At 44.8% G+C, this 19,558-nt stretch overlaps 1 protein-coding gene across 3 annotated transcripts in view; it reads right to left on the bottom strand.

Moving 5' to 3' along the window:
* Positions 1-19,558, bottom strand: part of Scm (Polycomb protein Scm) — a 156,031-nt gene that overhangs the window by 69,767 nt on the left and 66,706 nt on the right. For all 3 annotated transcript variants that reach the window (XM_037424887.2, XM_075896244.1, XM_075896243.1), the window contains 4 exons: positions 11,261-11,331; positions 8,955-9,131; positions 8,172-8,318; positions 3,009-3,252 (listed from right to left, as the gene is read on the bottom strand). In XM_037424887.2, coding sequence (XP_037280784.1) covers positions 3,009-3,252; positions 8,172-8,318; positions 8,955-9,131; positions 11,261-11,331 — 639 coding nt within the window. The remainder of the gene's footprint in view (positions 1-3,008; positions 3,253-8,171; positions 8,319-8,954; positions 9,132-11,260; positions 11,332-19,558) is intronic.

Genomic DNA, 19,558 nt, shown 5'->3' with positions numbered 1-19,558 from the left:
CAGTGGAAGCGGATCCACATTGCCACTCACGGCAATGCTGGAGCGGCGCTCTACGAATTATTTGTAGATGCTCGTGCAAAGAACGCTCCTCACGGTGGGCCAATCTTGCTTGTAAAGGCCAAAAGTCGGGTTTGTTCATGAGGACTTTAATCTAGTCAACGGATGGTTGCAGCAATTCAAAGGCTGCCATAGCATCAAGTACACCAAACTACATTTGTTCAGAAGGACGGTTTTCAGCATTGGATGGAGAAACACAGCTGCTGCATTCTTGACATTCTTGACAAAGTCGGCGCTCTGCTGACTTCCCGGGAAACCACTTTCAACCATTGATCAGGCATCGGCGAGGGGCCCATAGATCCTTATTGTTAAACGCCGACCCTGCCTCTGCACTCCTCTAGTTGCCGCTCTCACCGACGGCTTTTTGTTACGCACCCCTCTGCCCTTTGTCCTCCCCCTCCGCTACTCTTGAGCACCCTGCATTGCCAGACGAGGCTTGTGTTTTTACACTGCAACCGATCTTTCGAAGACCGTTCGGCCATCTTCCCTGTTTTTGATCGCTGGTACTGTTGTTGGCGTCGCCGGCCTAGAGTGACCAGACCACTTGCCGACATCGACGGCCACCGACTGTATCTGATCGTCTGCGGCTTGTCTTATTGTATCGTACCCCACTGACTCTGCTAATTCGCGATTCGTTTTGTGTTTAGAAACTGTTCTCGCTCACTTCGCACTGGGCTCAGCACGCCCTCCGCACGTGTGGGGAAGCGTAAAAACGGCTGCTAATTTGCGCGGAATGAATTGCGAAATATCGAAGTCGGTGAGGCCACGCAAACCCACAGGCGCAACAGAACAATTCTTTGACCACGGCCGCTGATGCATTGCACACCGCCGAGCGTGCCGATCCAGGCGGCCGTGCTTTGACCTCTGCGTGCGCAGGCACTCTTTTCTATGCGTGAGTTGCTCGTTTTGCAGTCGCCTTCCCACTGTATCCTCCCCTCTCTTCACCCTATCGCAACTCCTTGCCCTTCTCTTCAAATCTGCTCTCCTCTCATGATAACAACTCCTTCGCCCGTCTCCACTGATCCGCGATGCCAGCCATGCTGGCTCGAATACAGAAGTTTTATTTTCCAACTAGAAATGGGCACAGAGCTGTACCACGCGTTCTGGCATCTGTGTCGCGGGTCCGCGTATTGCTCACTCTTGGTGTGCGTGTGTGTGGTCAGGATGGCAGACGGGAGGTCTTGCACGCTTTTTCCTGCCACTCTACAAAACTTCAAAAGTGGGACCTTGGCTTGGGCGTAATTCACAGATTATGTGCCGCGTTGCGGAGCGCTTGATCATAGCTGTTTACTACCTGGCAGCCAACTTGCCTCTTCGGGCGTCTCGGTATTCAGCTGTGGAGATGGTGAATATTTCGTGGGCGGCGGTGACGACTACATGCGCGCGAAACTGTTTTCACGAGGCCGACTTCGTCGTCGTGGGGCCCAATGCCGAACCTGAAGCTTACAAACCAGATCACTGCGGCGGCAATTTGTGGCAGCACGTTGTCGACTCCGACATGAGAGAGCAGGAGGAACATTTGTTTCGATGGTTTCATTACGGCCGATGATGATGCAGACACCTCGGAATCATGCACGGATTAGGGCATTGTGAATGAAATATGCGGCAAAAGCGATTTGAAGGAATCGGATTGCAATAACGACGAAACTTTGGAGCCAGTGCCTTATGCAGCTTATGCCACGGGCCTCGGCAAAGAGCTTGCTGCAGTTTGAAATAACTCCAGATCACCCTTATCGCTTCTGCTCTTCGAAACACGTGCGTCGCCGACTTTTCTGGGCAAAAAATTTGTGTTTTCACAAGCCACTTTTTTAAAAGTTGCGTTTTATTTACTACAAACTTCGGGATACAGTGTACGGGTGCCGCGTCAGGCTCAGTCAGGTTCATTATAAGTGAGCTCGACTGTATCGCCGCCGTGTAATTGAGTGTTTTCTCCTCGAGGTCTGAGCAGCTGATAACTCGGCTGACTTGAAGGTGTCGCTGGTGAAGGCAATATTTTTCGCAATTGGAGCCTGGAGGGACATGAAGTCTCGGACACCCCTTCATTGCTTCCAAAAAGCGGGTTTCTCGCGGGGAAGCAGCACTGCTGATGAAGAAACAGCAGCATCTGGTGCCGCGGTGGTGACGAGCTTAGGGCAGGTTTGGGAGACTGCTGTCAATGCAAGCCTTGTACCAAGCGGGTTAAATTATATGGCCTTCACTCTTGTGGATGAAGACCACGTCGCAACTGAGAAGCTCATCACCGACGAACTTGCCACTAGTGTCTCGGAAAAGGAAACAATTGCTGATAGCAGTGCCTCGGACACCGAAGGCGACGACATTGCTTCACCTGAACCAGTGACTTCTGGCGTAGCTCTCGCAGTTGTCGATGCACTGTGTATGTATTTGAGTTTTGAACCGTACATTTGCGCTCTGGTGGACAGTGTTGAGGCCAGGGTTCTAAAATGCGCATTGCAAAATGCATGCAGGGGACACTGGACATTTTTTTTTTACAGAGGGTATAAACAAAATTTTCTGCTATGTTTGCCTGATGTTAGAACTTTTATTTTTAGGGTCTGAATATAGCCAAGAAGTACTTATAGCAAAGTAATGTCCAACTCGCACCAACTTTTTTTGAAACTGAGCTACACTGTACACGTGTCCTAAACAACAGTACAATACAAAGTGGGTGAACCAAAAATGAACAAAGTTTTTTGACCAATGTCAAGGACGTCGTAAAGTCCCTTTTTTTTTTTTTCCCATGGCAAGCTTAAGATAGCTCAACAATATCACAATAGCCCTTTTATGTGAGTTCTCAACGAATATGCCGAACTTGCCAAGAATTCCAGATAGCGAGAACGTCCCCGTGTCAGACCAACATGTACGAACACACAGCGGGATAGAAATGTGACAAGTGAGATGCTTCGAGATACAGAAAGACTCTCGCATAGTGCCAACCATGTTCGAATGCTCACCCTTGTTGCCAGGTGGCTGGAGAGGATGTCCGCTAAGGCGGCACCACCCAACAGGGAAGATATCCCGAGAGTCAAAACGGCACCAGTAGTCAAAGGCACCACGCCAACCGTCAAAGGTGACAAACAGCATGTCATCCTTGACTGCACCGACAGTGGCAGGGCATATGAGATGCGGGTTCTTGCGATCCAGTGCTTCCAGCTTCATGCCCACCTTGAATTCATTGCTGCGTGGGCTGGCTGGTTCCTGCGCAGAGCAGCCAATAAGCAAACAGGTGCCGCCTTCTCACCACGTGTGTGCCATGAGAAGCCGCTTCCGCACAAAATTCGAGATTGTAATAATAATCAATAGCTATTTCCAATTTTACTAAAAGCATCCTAGAATTGAGAGCTTGGCTTAAAAATGGCAAGAAATATGAATGCTGTCAGCTTTACAGCAGAGACAGACCTTTTGCTCGTAAGCAGGTGTGAGCGAATATTCAAATTTAGAATTTTTTCGAATGGTGTTTGCTATTTGAACTTCTCAAAGACAAATACAGCCAATGTCCCGTTAACAGTGGCCCCTTCACACTTATTAACAGTCGCATTGCAACAAAGCGGCTTTTCAAACTGCTATGGTAACAAATGGTAGTAATCACACCATAGCAAATGCTATGGCAGCAAATGGTAACGAACACACTGGCCCGAGAAAATGCTGATTCCAACATGGAGATGTACGGTGCCGTTAAAATCATAGTTTCATAAAATTAACTAGAGGAGACTCTGGTGCTGCAATCATTCAGCAACCATGGAAATACGGAATAACGAGTAGTACACTAATTTCTTTACTCTTCACTTCGATCTTGCACACTTCGAATGCATTTGTGGCTTTGTTTATTGCTGCGTCTTCGTTTTGTTTCACATCAAAGAACAAACCATCTTGAACTTGGTGACCTGATTTGAATTGGTGAGCCTAAAAGATAAAAGGTCAAGGTGGGGAAGTGCAACTGCAGAACATTTCCTGACTGTGGTTTTGTGACAAAGCAACTTTATGCCATACGAAGCCAATCAAAGCTGAATATATCAAAATTGAACGACCCCTTCATGTTTTGAATATGCTTCACCACATCACATTCTGGTATTGCGGCCAAGCTGCCTTTAGGGCTCCACTACAGCCTTTATTTTACGAAAGCGCAGGTTCCATGCCCTCGACTGCCAAATCAGTTGGGCCTCCACAAATGTTGAGGAGGGGAGTGGTGCATGAAACAGTCTTACCCTTTCATGTGTAAAGTGCTGTAGACCTCACATTGGTTGCACCAAATCATGTAAATCTGATCTCTGCATTGCCTCATCCATGATGAAACAACTGAGGAACACTATCCCTACAACACTCACCGAACTTAGCCAAAAGAAACACTTCCATGTTAAAATCTCATATGAATGTCCTTGGGAATCTACTGAAAGTTTTTCTATCTCATTACCTTGAATTAGCCGAGAAATATTAAACAAGTATTCAATAACTGTTTGAAAAATACTCAATTCGATTCGCACTGAAACTTAAATACTAGAATTCACTCCACATCCACAAATTTTCTATTCACACAGCTCTACTTGTAAGGGAGAACAGGCTTGCCACTCAGTAGTGGAGCCATCTGTGTTGAGTAGGCTTGTGCTAATATTTGAGTGCTTCGAATATTCGAACGAATATTACTGTACACGAATTTGCTTCTATTTGAATTAATATTTTTGAAAATTTCAAAGTAATCAAAATGAACAAATTAATGTGTATTACACTAAGCAACATTTTTTCTGTGGCAGCCTGGCCAAGGCTACAGAGGCAAATCATGCTGGTTTGACTGCGGTGTTTGACTACACTGGTTAACTAAAATTTTACCGTTGACTATTTGATTTTTGGGAATTTCAAAGTAATCAAAATGAACAAATTAATGTGTATTACACTCAGCAACATTTTTTCTGTGGCAGCCTGGCCAAGGCTACAGAGGCAAATCATGCTGGTTTGACTGCGCTGTTTGACTACACTGGTTAACTAAGATTTTACCGTTGACTATTTGATTTTTGGGAATTTCAAAGTAATCAAAATGAACAAACTAATGTGTATTACACTCAGCAACAATTTTTCCGTGGCAGCCTGGCCAAGGCTACAGAGGCAAATCATGCTGGTTTGACTGCGCTGTTTGACTACACTGGTTAACTAAGATTTTACCGTTGACTATTTGATTTTTGGGAATTTCAAAGTAATCAAAATGAACAAATTAATGTGTATTACACTCAGCAACATTTTTTCTGTGGCAGCCTGGCCAAGGCTACAGAGGCAAATCACGCTGGTTTGACTGCAGTGTTTGATTACACTGGTTAACTAAAATTTTACCGCTGACTATTTGATTTTTTGGGAATTTCATTTATTAAAAAATCAGAACAATCAGTAAAACCATTGCGGAGTGAAAAATTTTTTTTCACTCGCCGACAACGAGGTGGCGCACGAACCAGCTCAAGAGCTTACGGATCGAACCGCCACCGTTGCCATCGCCGCCTCGGCCGCGACGTCGGGTGAGGAATGGAAGTGGAAAAAATGCCCCACCAGTTTTAAGGATAATACCCAGCATTACAGAACGGCCAGGTGCAACTTTCCACCAACACACCAAAAACTGAACAAAAAAATCACAGCATATCCACAGAGTGAATGATGATGAGTGGGGCAAAGTGCCTGTCAGCCCTTCTGTGCTTTCGTCTGTCCGTTCATTCTTGCTCCCGTCCGCGCGATCATCCGTGCATCAATCCATGCATCCATCCGTCTGTGAGTCCATTAATCCGTCTGCCTGTCCGATCATGCTTGTATCCATCCGTACGTCTGTCTGCTAGTCTGTCTGTCTGTCCATCTATGCGTCCATCTAGTGAACACTCCAAGTACCCCCATCTCTCATCTCGCAAGCCCTGTGGCACATACCCGCTCTATAATGGGTATGTGACACCGGCTGTGTACGTACGTATGTACGTACGTATGTACATACATACATGCATACATATATACATACATATGGAGCAGCGACAGACCCACACCGTAGGGAGCTTCGCTCCTAAAAGCAGGTGGTCTTGGGCGTCAGATGCAGACCAGAACGTTTCCAAACCCGGTGATCTTGAATCTCTGTTACCCAGAGCTTTATACGTCACGCTGCAAGTTTTGTGAGATCAGGGCAACCCTGGAACACAGGTTATGGAAGTTTGGCAGAGGTGGGCTCCAGACAAGGGCGCAGCCTCGAACCGAAAGTGCTGGGAGAGTGCACTGCTCAGCTATGCCCTCGAAGACTAACTGTGGGCCATCCAGCGGGCCAAGGCCATTGCCACAGCTCAAGGGCTCATGGCCGAGAGCTAAGCGGGGATATCTGCCCAGATCCCTGAATAACTCGCCGAATGTTTTTTTTAAAAATAAAGTTGCGTCTCTCTTTCTTCATGCTCTCTCAAGCTTTGTGGTTTTTTTGGCGTCTGTTGCTATTTTACTTTGCCTTTAAAAAAAGATGGAGTCCCCCGGCTGCAGCTCATCAACATCTCCTACAGAGAAAGTTCCACCGCATCTCCTGAGTCCACTAGCTTCGCAGCCATGGCAAGCGTTGTCAAATGAAAAGCTGTCCGTACAGGTGACGAAAATTGTGAACGACGTGTATGTACAAATAACCAGAATCGACCTGCCGCTGTCTGTGAGAGCTGCATGTCGAAAGGTCAGCAAGCTTACTGGTGTTACCCGGGTCCTATTGTGTCAGCAAGACACTTTACAATAAATGGGGACAGGGTACTGAGAGTTTTTTGCGGCTCTGTGCACTGAATAACATGGAAACAAGGGAAATTTTCTGTCGGCTATTTCACGGAATGCAACATCACGAAAATTCACGGACTATTTCTCAGACTGCCTCGATTATGCGCACAATACAGAAACTACCTCAAATGACATCGGAAATTGCACACGCTGAAAGGCGCCAATCATTTCATTCTATGGGCGCGCACTCGATTTCAAGACATTGTAATCAAATCACGAACCACCATTCGAGTGCTGATATTGATAGGGGGTTTAATGTCCCAAAACAAACATATGATTATGAGAGACGCAGTGGAGGGCTCTGAAAATTTCAACCGCCTGGGCTTTTTTAACGTGCACCCAAATCTGAGCACATGGGCCTACAGCGTTTTCGACTCTATCAAAATGCAGCCGCCTCAGCTGGGTTTCAATCACACAACACGCATTTCCTTAGTACCTTAACCACTAAACCACCGCGGCGGAGCACGATTCGAGTGCTACACATGCACACTCGTTATCACTGACAATATTGTCCTTCCTTTCACGTGCAGCCATTTCAAAAAGTTGCATTGCACGCGAGCGCTACACAATGGAACTAACAATGATTATGCCCGGACTGCCGTTCGGTATGCTGATGGGGGAAGTTTGTCTGAGACATGAAGATTGGGCGTCGAAAAGATCGCACTAAAGTTCACACTCCAGAAGGACAGTGTGCATCATGCCAAGTTTGCGTTCTTGGCCAGGGGACAAACGACGAAAAACAGGTAAGCTTAAGCAGGTAAGCTCGCAAAAACCGGTTACTCTCCCTTGGACGAGGGCAGCAACGTTCGTTGCAGAGAGAAAAACCAATACAGTGAGCAAAACAAAGGTGCCGACAGCGAGACGCTCTCTCTTGCACCGGCCGCCAGACGGAGAACAAGGCTTGAATTTGCCTGCGAGCTAAGGTTATTGACGACAAAAGGCGTAAGCATATAGCCTTTGTTATCTTTCTAAAGCGGACAGTCCCCGTAGGCGACATTTACACGTTATTGGTAACGTAGCAATAATGTGTTGTTTTGTTGACCTAGCCTGTGACCTTATATGCCGGAACCCATCGTAGCTATGACGACTCGAGCTACGGGAAGGGGACGTTAATCCTGCACAGTGCGACTGCGTGAGGCTTCTACGCCAGCCGTGAATAGGGTGAACCCCTTCAAGGTTAGGTCAGGTTAGTTTGTCGATTTGCACTAAGCAGCTGTAATCTTTATGACCCACAAATATTGGATCAGAGCAATACACAGAAGACTCGCATAACTATTTCTTCTACTGGTTATGGCATGTGCCAGCTGAGAACTTTCTACCATGCACTGAAAATGTAAAGGGGGCAGCCCACTACTCACTGGCTTGAAGTAAGACTCCGAGGCGATGTCAGCCTTGTTGAGGGTCTTCAGCAAGAACATCGGCCATGAAGAGGCATTCATGCGAAAGCCCAGTGGGGGCTGCAGCATTCCACCGATCCGCTCGCAATGCCCTATAGGCTTCACCTCCTGCACAATTGTACTGTACATGAAGACTCACAGTTCACGTCCCTCTCCCAGTGTTTAGAAATATCGTTGAGGAACCTGTTCCTAAGCTAGTTATTGTCTATGCTTAGTGAACATGTTGTCCCTGATACACAGTGTAAAACATGAAAAAAGAACATGTGGCGTTCCTTTGTCTTTTCTGTCTTGATCTTTTATCAAACTTCACGCCAGAAAGAACTGGCCCTGCATGCACTCATTAATACAGTGTTGACAAACGTTTGATTCAGCTTCGAAATTCCAGGAAACAAGAGTCTATGGAGGACGTTTGTGTCAAATGGTGGACATCGTTGCAGTGTTGTAAAGAACAGATATACAGATACAACCTTGACGTGGCAACACCACTTTACAACATGCCATTCAAATTCATTTGTGAGCTGCTCATGCACGTTGAACCCTGTCATAAGGTAGTGGGGAGAGACTTACCACCTCAAGAAAAGCAGCAGTCCACTTACCACTACACGAAGCATGAGAGACATGTCTCGCAACAAGAATGCTTTAAGCTTACACAGGTGTGATGAATGAAGACAATTTACAATGCGTGGCAAAGTGAACATGCATAGCTGCTACATCCCCCTCACAAAGACTGCTCTTGGCACTCACCTCGGAGTCGACCAAGCGCCAGAAGTCATTCTTGTTGTCACCCCCGTCTAGGCGCAGCCGCAGCCGAGGGCCCTGGATGCCCACTACCGTTGCGATGCATGTAGAGGTGACATTGCGTGGGTCCTGGGCCTCCAGCTTCATGCCCGCACGAAACTCATTCTTGGGTGGCTCCGGGTTCTGTCATTAATTCAGACAAGGCTCAACAATGAAATAAAGCGATTTCTGTGTGAACCTCACAACCACATGAATTATACTAGGGACAAAACATAAAATAGACGCTCGTGAACTTAGCAACTTAGTCATGACCAAAGAGTGGCTGTCAGGCCAGGATTGACGCTGCAATCTTGGGCTAACAGATTCTCTGCTTACCCTTGTTCAAAAAACTGTGCCTTTCTTCAACACTCAGTGACCAACTACTTATTGATTACAATGCTGCCGCTCGATTTCAGAACAGTGCGCAAGTCTACGTAGAATTACTCCTCAATCTCTGCACCGTCCACCCTTAAGAAAAAAAAAAGTAAGGTTCGCAAACACACAAACAAGAAAATGAAAGCAAACCACACAAGTGACTGTGATAAGTGAAGCGCATTTGAAAAGTGTGCCAACCCATCAGCATGACTCGCATAGAAAGACAACGACGACGACTGAATGCGTGGACGCGAGCTTGTTCGGTGCTTTCATCAAGGAAGATGAAGTGCAGACAGAGTGCGTGTGGTGACGTCGGTAAACTTGACCAATTAGAGGATCCCACGCGATTTGGAGAAGCAGCCGGAAAAAGACCAAATCCGTGGCTGAGACGTGGCCGACCCGTGGCTGAGATGTGTCGGAGGAGAGCAGGCTACAAGGGCGTGGGAGTGGCGACTGTTCCTGGGGCCAGGCCGCTGCGGGCTCTCACCTGGACGCGTCCCTGAGCGTTGGCTGGGCTGCTCGTCGCCTGGCGTTGGCCAGGTAATTTGTCTGGCGTTGGCTGGGCTGCTCACTGTCTGGCGTTGGCCAGGCATTTTGTCTGGCGTTGGCACGGCACTTCCCATTCGTTCCCCGTTTCACATCCAAGCTTCAAAAGGGGATCGCTGACGGTGCGCTGACCTTGGGTCCACCGACGATACCTACCTGCCTTTCGAGATAGACCAACCCGTGACCCTGACTGCCTTTCGCCACATCAAGCCTCATCGTCTGCGTTTGCCTCGCTACAGAATGGTGACCGTCGTTTGTCGTTTCTTGTGAACCGAAGCACCATTCGCATTTAGCCATCAGCTTTCTAGCCTTGTTAACTTTATTTTTTTGCATTATCTGGTTTTATTTCTTATCATTTTTCTTTTCCTTCTTTTGTTTAAATCAAGGGTTGGTGTTCTTTTTTTTTTTTTGCACAAATGGTCTCGTATATTCTTCCCCGATGACAGTTCTGTCATTGGCTTGGCACTGACATGAACCAACACGAGAGCTGTGTGATGCCACAGTCACGAGAACAGCCTCGTGACAGTGACAATGTCTGTTTCCCTGTAGTCGTATTGAGGTCTGCAAGCCACATTTTTTTCTCACCTAACAAGAACTCACCTGTCTGCTGTGATGATCTTCCAACTAACTAGTGAAATCACGTACAAACTGCTCAGAGCCAATACATGATCACTAGTTTTTACAACCATTGCAGGAAAAATAATCACGAATTACGACCAATGAAACCACGGATGGTGACGACGCAGTTCTGAAAGCACATGATCAATGTTCACATTTATTCAAAATGGAATTACTGTTTCCTGGAACATCGCAATAAAACCGTGGTCACAATTGCTGTGATTAAGAGTAGCAACTATGCATTCACAACTGATTTTCATGCAGTGATAAGCGCAAAAATGAAGGCTATAAAGACACAAATAGAAAGCAAGCATACCGTAGGGTTCCTAGATGTCCCTGCAACAGTGCAGACTCTGCTGCTTTGTATCAGCTGGCTGCCAGAGTTACTTTCGCATTTTACGTTGCACATTTGTAGAGCTCTGCATTAGATTAGCTTGGAGGGTTGTGTGATTCCCCAGATGTGAACAAACAGTTCGTAATTAAGGACTTTAAGGTCAGCAAGTAACAAATATGCTAGCCAAGAGCTGAAGGGAAGTTTAAGGAGTCCGATTTTACAGCAGTGAACACTGGTCAAACTGATGAGGTTTTACTGTACAAGGGCCTTGCCCCAAGTGCACTGTTCAAGGAGTCCACTGATACAGCCCTACTTGAAACACTGGAGTAGTCATAGCTACCAGCTTTATACGAAAAATGAGGTACATGTTTGTATCAAGGCCTTTTAAGGGCCCACATACCTGTTTGAAGCATGTAGATGGCGCAGGTTGGGAGTTGGTCTCCTTCAGGTATTCGTCCCAGTCAAAGTAGCCTGCACGTCAAAACCCTCAATTTGTCGCTTCTATTTCCTAGTTGCACATAACAGACGAATAAAAAAAGAGGCAAAAATAATTATGTCTCGTCAAATCCTGTGAGGGACTTATAAAGTACTACTGTAGTAAGGCAACTTGTTACAGAAGAGCGTCTGCTATATCCAACATCACAGTTGTGCTTCCTTGAAAAACAAGGTAACACAACTCTTTTGCTTTTAAAGCAAATGAGTTGTTACTTTGCATTAATTTCTGAACCAGTTCAGATAACGCTATTCGCAGATTACTGCCTACTTTTTAAAAGGACACTAACGTCAAATAACAATTTACGTCAAAGTGAAAGCTCAATGTATGACAACATTTATAACAACAATATTATCAACAGTGCCCCACTTATCGAGAGGAAAATGCACAAATAAGGTAAATGCACAAGAACACAAGTGCCGCAGTAGGACATCTTCAACATGATCCCGATGACATCAGACGAGCCACCTACAAAAAATCACTAGTAATCGATCTAACTACACTAAATAGAAAACCTTCCTTGCATCAAGAGACGCAATAAAATGCTCCCTGTTCATTTGTTTGATTCATGGAAAAAAGAACCGCCGAACGTTACTATGTGGAACGGTGCAAGTGGTTCAAAAATTCGATTTTCACGAGGTTACACAGGACAGTAACTCAGGGGACAAATTGCAACTCATGATCACGCAGTTAGACAAGGAGAGCAGAAAGGTGGGTCTTAAAATGAATCTACAGAAAACGAAAGTAATGTACAACAACCTCGGAAAAGAGCAGCGCTTCGAGATAGGTAATAGTACACTTCAAGTTGTAAATGACTATGTCTACTTAGGGCAGGTAATAACCGCGGAGCCGAAACACGAGATTGAAGTAACTAGAAGAATAAGAATGGGGTGTAGCACATTTGGCAAGCACTCTCATATTATGACAGATTGATAGCTACTATCTCTCAAAAATAAGGTATATAACAGTTGTATCTTGCCGGTACTTAGCTATGGAGCAGAAACCTGAATACTTACAAAGAGGGTTCAACTTAAATTGAGGACGACGCAGCGAGCAATGAAAAGAAAAATGGTAGGTGTAACCTTAAGAGATAAGACGAGAGCGGAGTGGATTAGAAACAAACAGTGGTTAAGGATATCATAGTTGAAATCAAGAAGAAGAAATGGACATGGGCGGGGCATGTAGCGCGTAGACTGGATAACCACTGGATTCCCAGAAAAGGAAAGCAGGTTAGGGGGAGACAGAAGGTTAGATGGGCAGATGAGATTAAGAAGTTTGCGGGTATAAATTGGCAGCAGCAAGAACAGGACCGAGTTAACTGGCGGAACATGGGAGAGGCCTTTGTCCTGCAGTGGACGTTAGTCAGACTGATGATGATGATTACACGGGACAGGTGGTGCCGTCTAGCAGGGCGCAGTTGAAAAAAAAAAAAAAAAACTGCAATCTCGAAGCCAATGACGGGAAATCGATCAATGGCCGTTGTTGCTGCTGTGGCTTTCGCTGCTTTTGGTCTGCTGCTACTAGCACAGTAAAGTCGGGCAACATTGTGCACAGCAACAGAGATGTGAGACGGTCCGGTCGGTCCGCTTCTTGAGGCGGGTAATTTGAAGTGCGCTAACTCGATGCAGCCCACTAAAATGTGATTTTATTTCAAAATGGGCCCTTGCTTGGCATAAAAGTAACACTACGAGGTTTCTGGACCGCCATTTCAACAATCATGATTGATTGATTGATGTGTGAGGTTTAACGTCCCAAAACCACCATATGATTATGAGAGACACCGTAGTGGAGGGCTCCCGAAATATAGACCACCTGGGGTTCTTTAACCTGCGCCCAAATCTGAGCACACAAGCCTACAACATTTTCGCCTCCATCGGAAACGCAGCCCCCGCAGCCGGGATTCGATCCCGCGACCTGCAGGCCAGCAGCCGAGTACCTTAGCCACTAGACCACCGCAGCGGGGCTATTTCAACAATCAACGTGGACTTAATAGTTGCCTTGAGCGTCCCTTTAATGTAATCACCTGCCAAGAAAATTAAGTTACATTAAACTCCAGCTTTCAATATATTTTAACATGATGTGAACGCTGGGACATGCAGCTTAATATTCATAAAGCAGTATTTATGAAAGTCACCAAAAACTAATGAACTCTTGTTCACTTACAATATTGCAACCCACACCATCTAAAGAGGTTGATGAATATAAGTACCTAGGTGTCATAATAACTAATGACCCCAGTTGGAACTACACTAAAACCTCCTTATTTCAAAATCCTTGGGGCCGCGAGAAATCTTCGAATTAAGTGGTTTTCTGAATTAATGAAACATACAAAAAGTGGGATGTAAGAAACTTACAACCATTCAATGTAATCGGAGCTCGACGTTTGTTGTGCCGGCTAGCTAGCGGCTTGAAGAATTATGTTTTCCAGCAAAACCCGTTCTTAATTTTGCTGCAGACTTGGGGGAATGGTGGGCCTCGCTATTGCCACCGAAAAAAAAAAAGAAAAGGAAACAAAAAACGATGTCGTGATGAACTGAAATGTGTGCCTGCAAAAAAGAAGACATCTTTACTGCAACCTGCAACACAGTAGTGACACGCCGGCAGCATGTCGCCCTCTCCTCGCTGCGTCAGAACGTCATGACGCGATTATTCGCACATTCTTTCTGGTATAATTGGGAACTTAATAATAACCAATATGACGAAACTCGCGATGTGTTTTGGCTGAAAAAATTATTTTTGGAAACTTTCAAACTTCGTTTTTGAATTAGGCGTTGCTGGCAAGAGCTCCGCAAGCAGTGCAAAGGCACGAATTGCTGGAGCAACTGGCAAACAGAGGTTCGCATACATCGTGAATTATGCCAAACTGTCCTTTATCATAAATTTCTCTACAATAACAGAAAGGATGGGTAAAACATGACCCGCTGACGTTGCTGGAAACATAAGATATGCTGCCCGCGCGTCACCATTGTGTTGCAGTGAAGCACTTCTAGTTTTGATTGACCACGAAACAGTTTTTTTTTATTTTTAGCTGGAAGTAGCGAGGCTGCGGTGCTTTAGCTGCCACTCATTAGTATCGCTACATTGCATTGCGTTGTGGCTATTAAGGGCCGTCCTTTCCGCGGATTCACAGAGAAATCGGGATCTGGAACTCGCACATGGCACCCAACGTTTTTGTATTAACCCGTCCGGTGCCGGCTGCCGTTTCAAATTATCCACTCAGACTTACATGGAAAAAACGGGACCACGGAAATCCTTCAAATTAAGTGGGATTTTAAAATAAGAGAGTTCAAATTTTTGAGGTTTTACTGTACCACATCTCACCTTCGCGACTCGACTTTAAAAAAACTCTACTACCTCAGACACAAATTAAAACACGCTCCTAACGAGACCCATCTAACATCAGACACAAATTGAAACACGCTCCTAACGAGACCCATCTAACAGCTTATAGTTCACTTGCCTGTCCTAAGATGATTGATATGTGAGGTTTAACGTCCCAAAACCACCATATGATTATGAGAGACGCGGCCTATTCTAAGCTAGAATACGCAGCTATCGTATGGGATCCTTACACTAAAACTAACATTGATGCGCTAGAAAAGATCCGACGACAAGCAGTAAAGTTTATCTTTTGTGAATATTCTTCCAGTGACTCTCCAAGTGTCATAATGACCCATCACAACATTCATTCCTTGCAACTAAGAAAAAAAATTCACAGGCTTCTGTTCCTACCGTATAATAATAAGTCGTTTCTTTTTCCTGAACCTTATTTAAACCCCTCAGTGCTTGCCGAACAAGACATCACCACTTTGCCACATTAACGCCTTACAATGCCAAAACCAACATAATTGAGCATTCCTTTTTCTCTCGAACAGTAGCAGACTGGAAAAGCCTACCTCTTAGTGCACTCAGCAACACCAACTCTATCGTATCCATTACATGCTAAACCTAGCTTTTCCTGCTTTAAATAAGACTTTTTTTTCTCTGATACCTCTTTTTTTATTTTGTTTACAGATACCCTTGTACATTGACTAGATAGTTATGTACTGATGATCTTCTCGTTCTGTATATTTGTTTTCGTTGTTTCACATTCTTTTTAAGAACTTAGTTACTTAATGGTAGATTAACTTTGTAATTAGTATGTTATTTTTGATACCTGCACGCTTTACTGTTTGTACCTTTGCCCTTCTGCCTGGGCCTTTTTAAAGCCTGCAGTATTCCTAAACAAATAAATTTAAAAATAAACGAGCCGTATTAACAAGAAAGAAGCTGATGGGTGCTGCATTGTACATAGAAAAGATACACAGATGGATGTTTGCTAAAGCAACAACAGAGAAAACGCGAATCTCGAAAGAAACCAATTACATCAGTTTTAGGTATTTATCTGCAGTATCTGGCAAAAGCCCTTGATTGTCTTCACTACACCACACTTTTCCCAAAGCTTGAACAACATGTGGCAGGTATTGTTCCTCCTAACTTCGATTTCCATCACATTAGCCATAACGGTTCAAAATCAACATTTAAATTAATTCAATGCTATATAACATGAGAAAGTTATATGGGGCCACTGCTCTTTTGTTGATACAAATGACGTCATCCCCAAAATGTAAACAATAAATGGCCTGCAGGATCCTAGATTTTCTGCACAAGCACAAGTTTAAGCACTCTCATTACTTCACTGACCTGTGCTCGAAAGATTGCTATCTCGTGTAACAAAAACTGCCGAATAACTAAAAGAATATACAAACCACCAAGTTGGGCACTAAGCATTAAACCCCAAATCTTGTTTCAAGACATGCTGTGGCTTAATAACAAGCAAGAAAAAACCACGATGCTATTAAGAGAGACAGCGTAATGGAGGGCTCCGGAAATTTCAAGCACCTTGGTTTTCTTTTAACGTTCACTAAAATTTAAGCACACGGGCCTCGAGCATTTCTGCATTCGTAGAAAATGTGGCTTCTGCCGCCAGGATTTGATCCCGCAACCAAGAGGCAAAGCAACATACCCACGAAGGCGGGCAGAAACAATATTGTTATGGAATCTGCTTTGGAATGTTGCTGATATTGAGATTATTCCATAAAAGAATCGCAGGATTAAAGTGGGATTACAGGAATCACAGAAACATCAGCGCCAACATGTTTATACCTCTACGGTCAAATTAATGAAGTAGACTTATTTCTTTTTGTCTACATTCAATTATAGTTAGTCGGTTTGATCAAGCACTTCAAGCTAGAGCACACAATGAATGACTGAAACCACCAACCCGACAGCATCTTTTCAATTTATTATCACTCACACTTTGGCTGTTCCTAATCTGCACACTTGAAATGTGGTAATCCTGTATAATCATCCCACGAACCTCTTTTTGCCATCCCTTTCTTTTCACTCCCCTTTAAAATATTCCTTTCACAATTATATTTTACAAAACCGGTAAGTGCCCAAAGACGGGAACAAGACTATGACACACTGAGCACAACTTCTAACTTACCGGTACTGGTTTGATCATGTCGCTGTACCAATTAGCTCAAATACGTCAATATTTGTGCGAGGTATTATTATCACTTTTTTTTAAGGTCTTCTGCGCTCTATCATGCACCTGTATTCGTTTTTTAATGCCAATATCCCCGCCCTACACAAACGCCCCACACCAATGCAGTAGGCACTGTATATAAATATTTAAGCAAGTAAGCAAGTAAATAAATAAATGTAGGATTACAAAGAAGCCCTTTTTTCACGAGTGCAACAGGCCACATGGGTTTGGGTGCAGTCTGGGGAGCAGGGAAAAGTGTCTTGGTTGAAAGCTTGGAGCATCTAGAAAGAAGTTTTGGAGCAGGCTTGCAGCAGCCAGAAAGGCCTTTTTGAGCAAGTTTGGAGCAGTCATGCTGCATTTTTCAAAGAATAAGCTAAGCTGTCCATTAGTGTTACTGCGATAAAAGTCACATCTAACAGGTTTTTACCATTGCTCCTGCAGTCATGCCCCGTATGAAGTCCCAATTGATAACATACCTCCGCGTATACAGTCGCACCTCGAATGTACAGTGTGGTGCTAGAGGCGTAGTCAGGCGACACATAATGTCACCTTTCGTCTCCTGCACTATGACAATCATGTGTTGTCAAACAAACAAATAAATAAATAAAAATTAATAAAAACAACGAAGCTTAAGGTGAAACAGAATTACTTCGCTGTAACCATTAGTTCATCCAGTAAAGTTGTTACCAACCAACCATTAGTTCGTTATAGCCAATAATCAATTATATAGACGATTCGCCAGCAAAAGAGAATCTACTCACCACTGAATATCATAGCAGCTAGTCGCGCGAAGAAAAACAGCCGCCAGAAGGCAAAAAAGCTAGCAAAATAATAATGAACACTGCAGTTTATTTCCGCCAAATTTGGCACACCAGCTGGCAGATCCTTCCAAGAAAAATAGTCCTTAACAGACTTTTGCAGACTCTTCCTCATGCGGAGGACTGCTTTTTCAGCTGCAGCAGCTATTTAGAGTCCATCATTACCGTCGTAAGCACCAAAGAAGCGGCGCAGCAGGTCCGTCACATCCAGCGCTTGCGTGGGGGTTTGTACATCTGGTTCGACAACATTAGGCTCCGGGATGTCGACCCATTTGTCACTGTTGTCATGCATCGCTGTCACCGAGGGCACAATTTTCGCATCTGGCAACTCTTCGGTTGTCACCGCGTCAGCATCCGCACCGATGTATGTGCAGAAAGTGCCGCAGTTACGCACAACGCCGGCGTCAAGGAAAGCGTCCCATGACGTCTAGGCCTGGTCGGCCGCGACAGCCACTGGCGAAATCACCGAAATCTTTGATCACTTTTTTTTATTGTGATAGCAAATATAAGGACACTCTCGGCTGGATTTTGCCGCTGGCTTTTGCATCGCAGTCATTTATCATATATGTATACGTATCTATATAACGCAAGAAAGAAAAAGAAAAAAATTGGCAGATCCCATGTACAGTGGGAATCGATGATATGCGAAGCACGAGTGATAAATGTTGATACATCACCTTAAAATAAAATCAGCACAATGTTACGAGGTGGAGGTAAATTATGCCGTACAGACTTCCGTGTGATGATTATCATGTTTAGATGTGTCGTTTACCTTCATCATTTATTCACATCACGTGATACCAATTTTAGTATATGTGGAGCTAGCGAAACGGTCTCAGCACACTATAAGCATAGTATGTTGTCATGCGCTTACATGACAAGCGTGTTAGGATTATCATGTTTGCACCAGTCATATATTTCGTCATCCATTCACGTCACGTAACACCAAACTTGGTTTATGTGGAGCTAGCATAACGGCTAGGAGCGCATCATGAAAGGCCCAATATACTTCAATGTAGCATTGACGCGCGCGCACGCTGGGCACAGAGACGCTACGTTAGCAAAACGCGAGCATTCTACAGTCTGACGCCAGGCGCGACCAGCGTCCATCGGCGTTCCTCGACGGCAAACGACGCGAAATGTGACATGCTGCATTTCGCGCCGATGCATTACCCCAAGGACACTGCGTCTCCTTCTTTTCGTGACGGAGGAATGCCGGGTACGCTGAAATGCGCATGCAAGTGTATAAATTCCGCCATGCTTCCCCGCTTGTCAGTTGATCGATGGCCGAGGCTTTGTTTGCCGCAGTCATGCCCGTGTATATCGCTTCATTCTTACTTTTCGTTAGTTGGCCACAAGTTTGGCCCGAATAAACAGTATAACCTGATCATCGAGTCTGCTGCCTTGGTCCACGTCACGACCTTGTGACAATACACGTCCACATGTTGCGTTATCATTGTGAAGAGTCTGTGCGGAATGTGCTGCTTGCTATGGAGTGGTTGTGCTTTCTCACACCAGGATTTTGTAGAGTGACACAAGATTGAATCCAAAAATTCATTGCTATCATATACACTGCCTCTCTTGTGATTAAGCTATTTATTTTCATAACTGTGTGATCAAGTTGCAAAAAAATCACATCTCTACCCCAACAGCAAAGCAATGAATGCTATAGCAACAAATTGTTTTGTTATATGCACACCTGCGAACCTAGAAGCATGAAAATTCCGGAGACTGCAATGGCAGGGAGAGAAGGGGTAGGCCTTTTTTTTCTTGCATATCGGAAATTACGGAGACACATTTACAACCCGTTTTCGTTGCTTCCATCAACTGCAACTGTGAAAGCACATTTTAAAGCCT

Source organism: Rhipicephalus microplus, chromosome 5 (genome assembly GCF_043290135.1).
Source record: "Rhipicephalus microplus isolate Deutch F79 chromosome 5, USDA_Rmic, whole genome shotgun sequence".
NCBI lineage: Eukaryota > Metazoa > Arthropoda > Arachnida > Ixodida > Ixodidae > Rhipicephalus > Rhipicephalus microplus.
The sequence above is the reverse complement of the archived record's forward strand: the minus strand, read 5'-3'. Positions and strand labels throughout refer to the sequence as shown.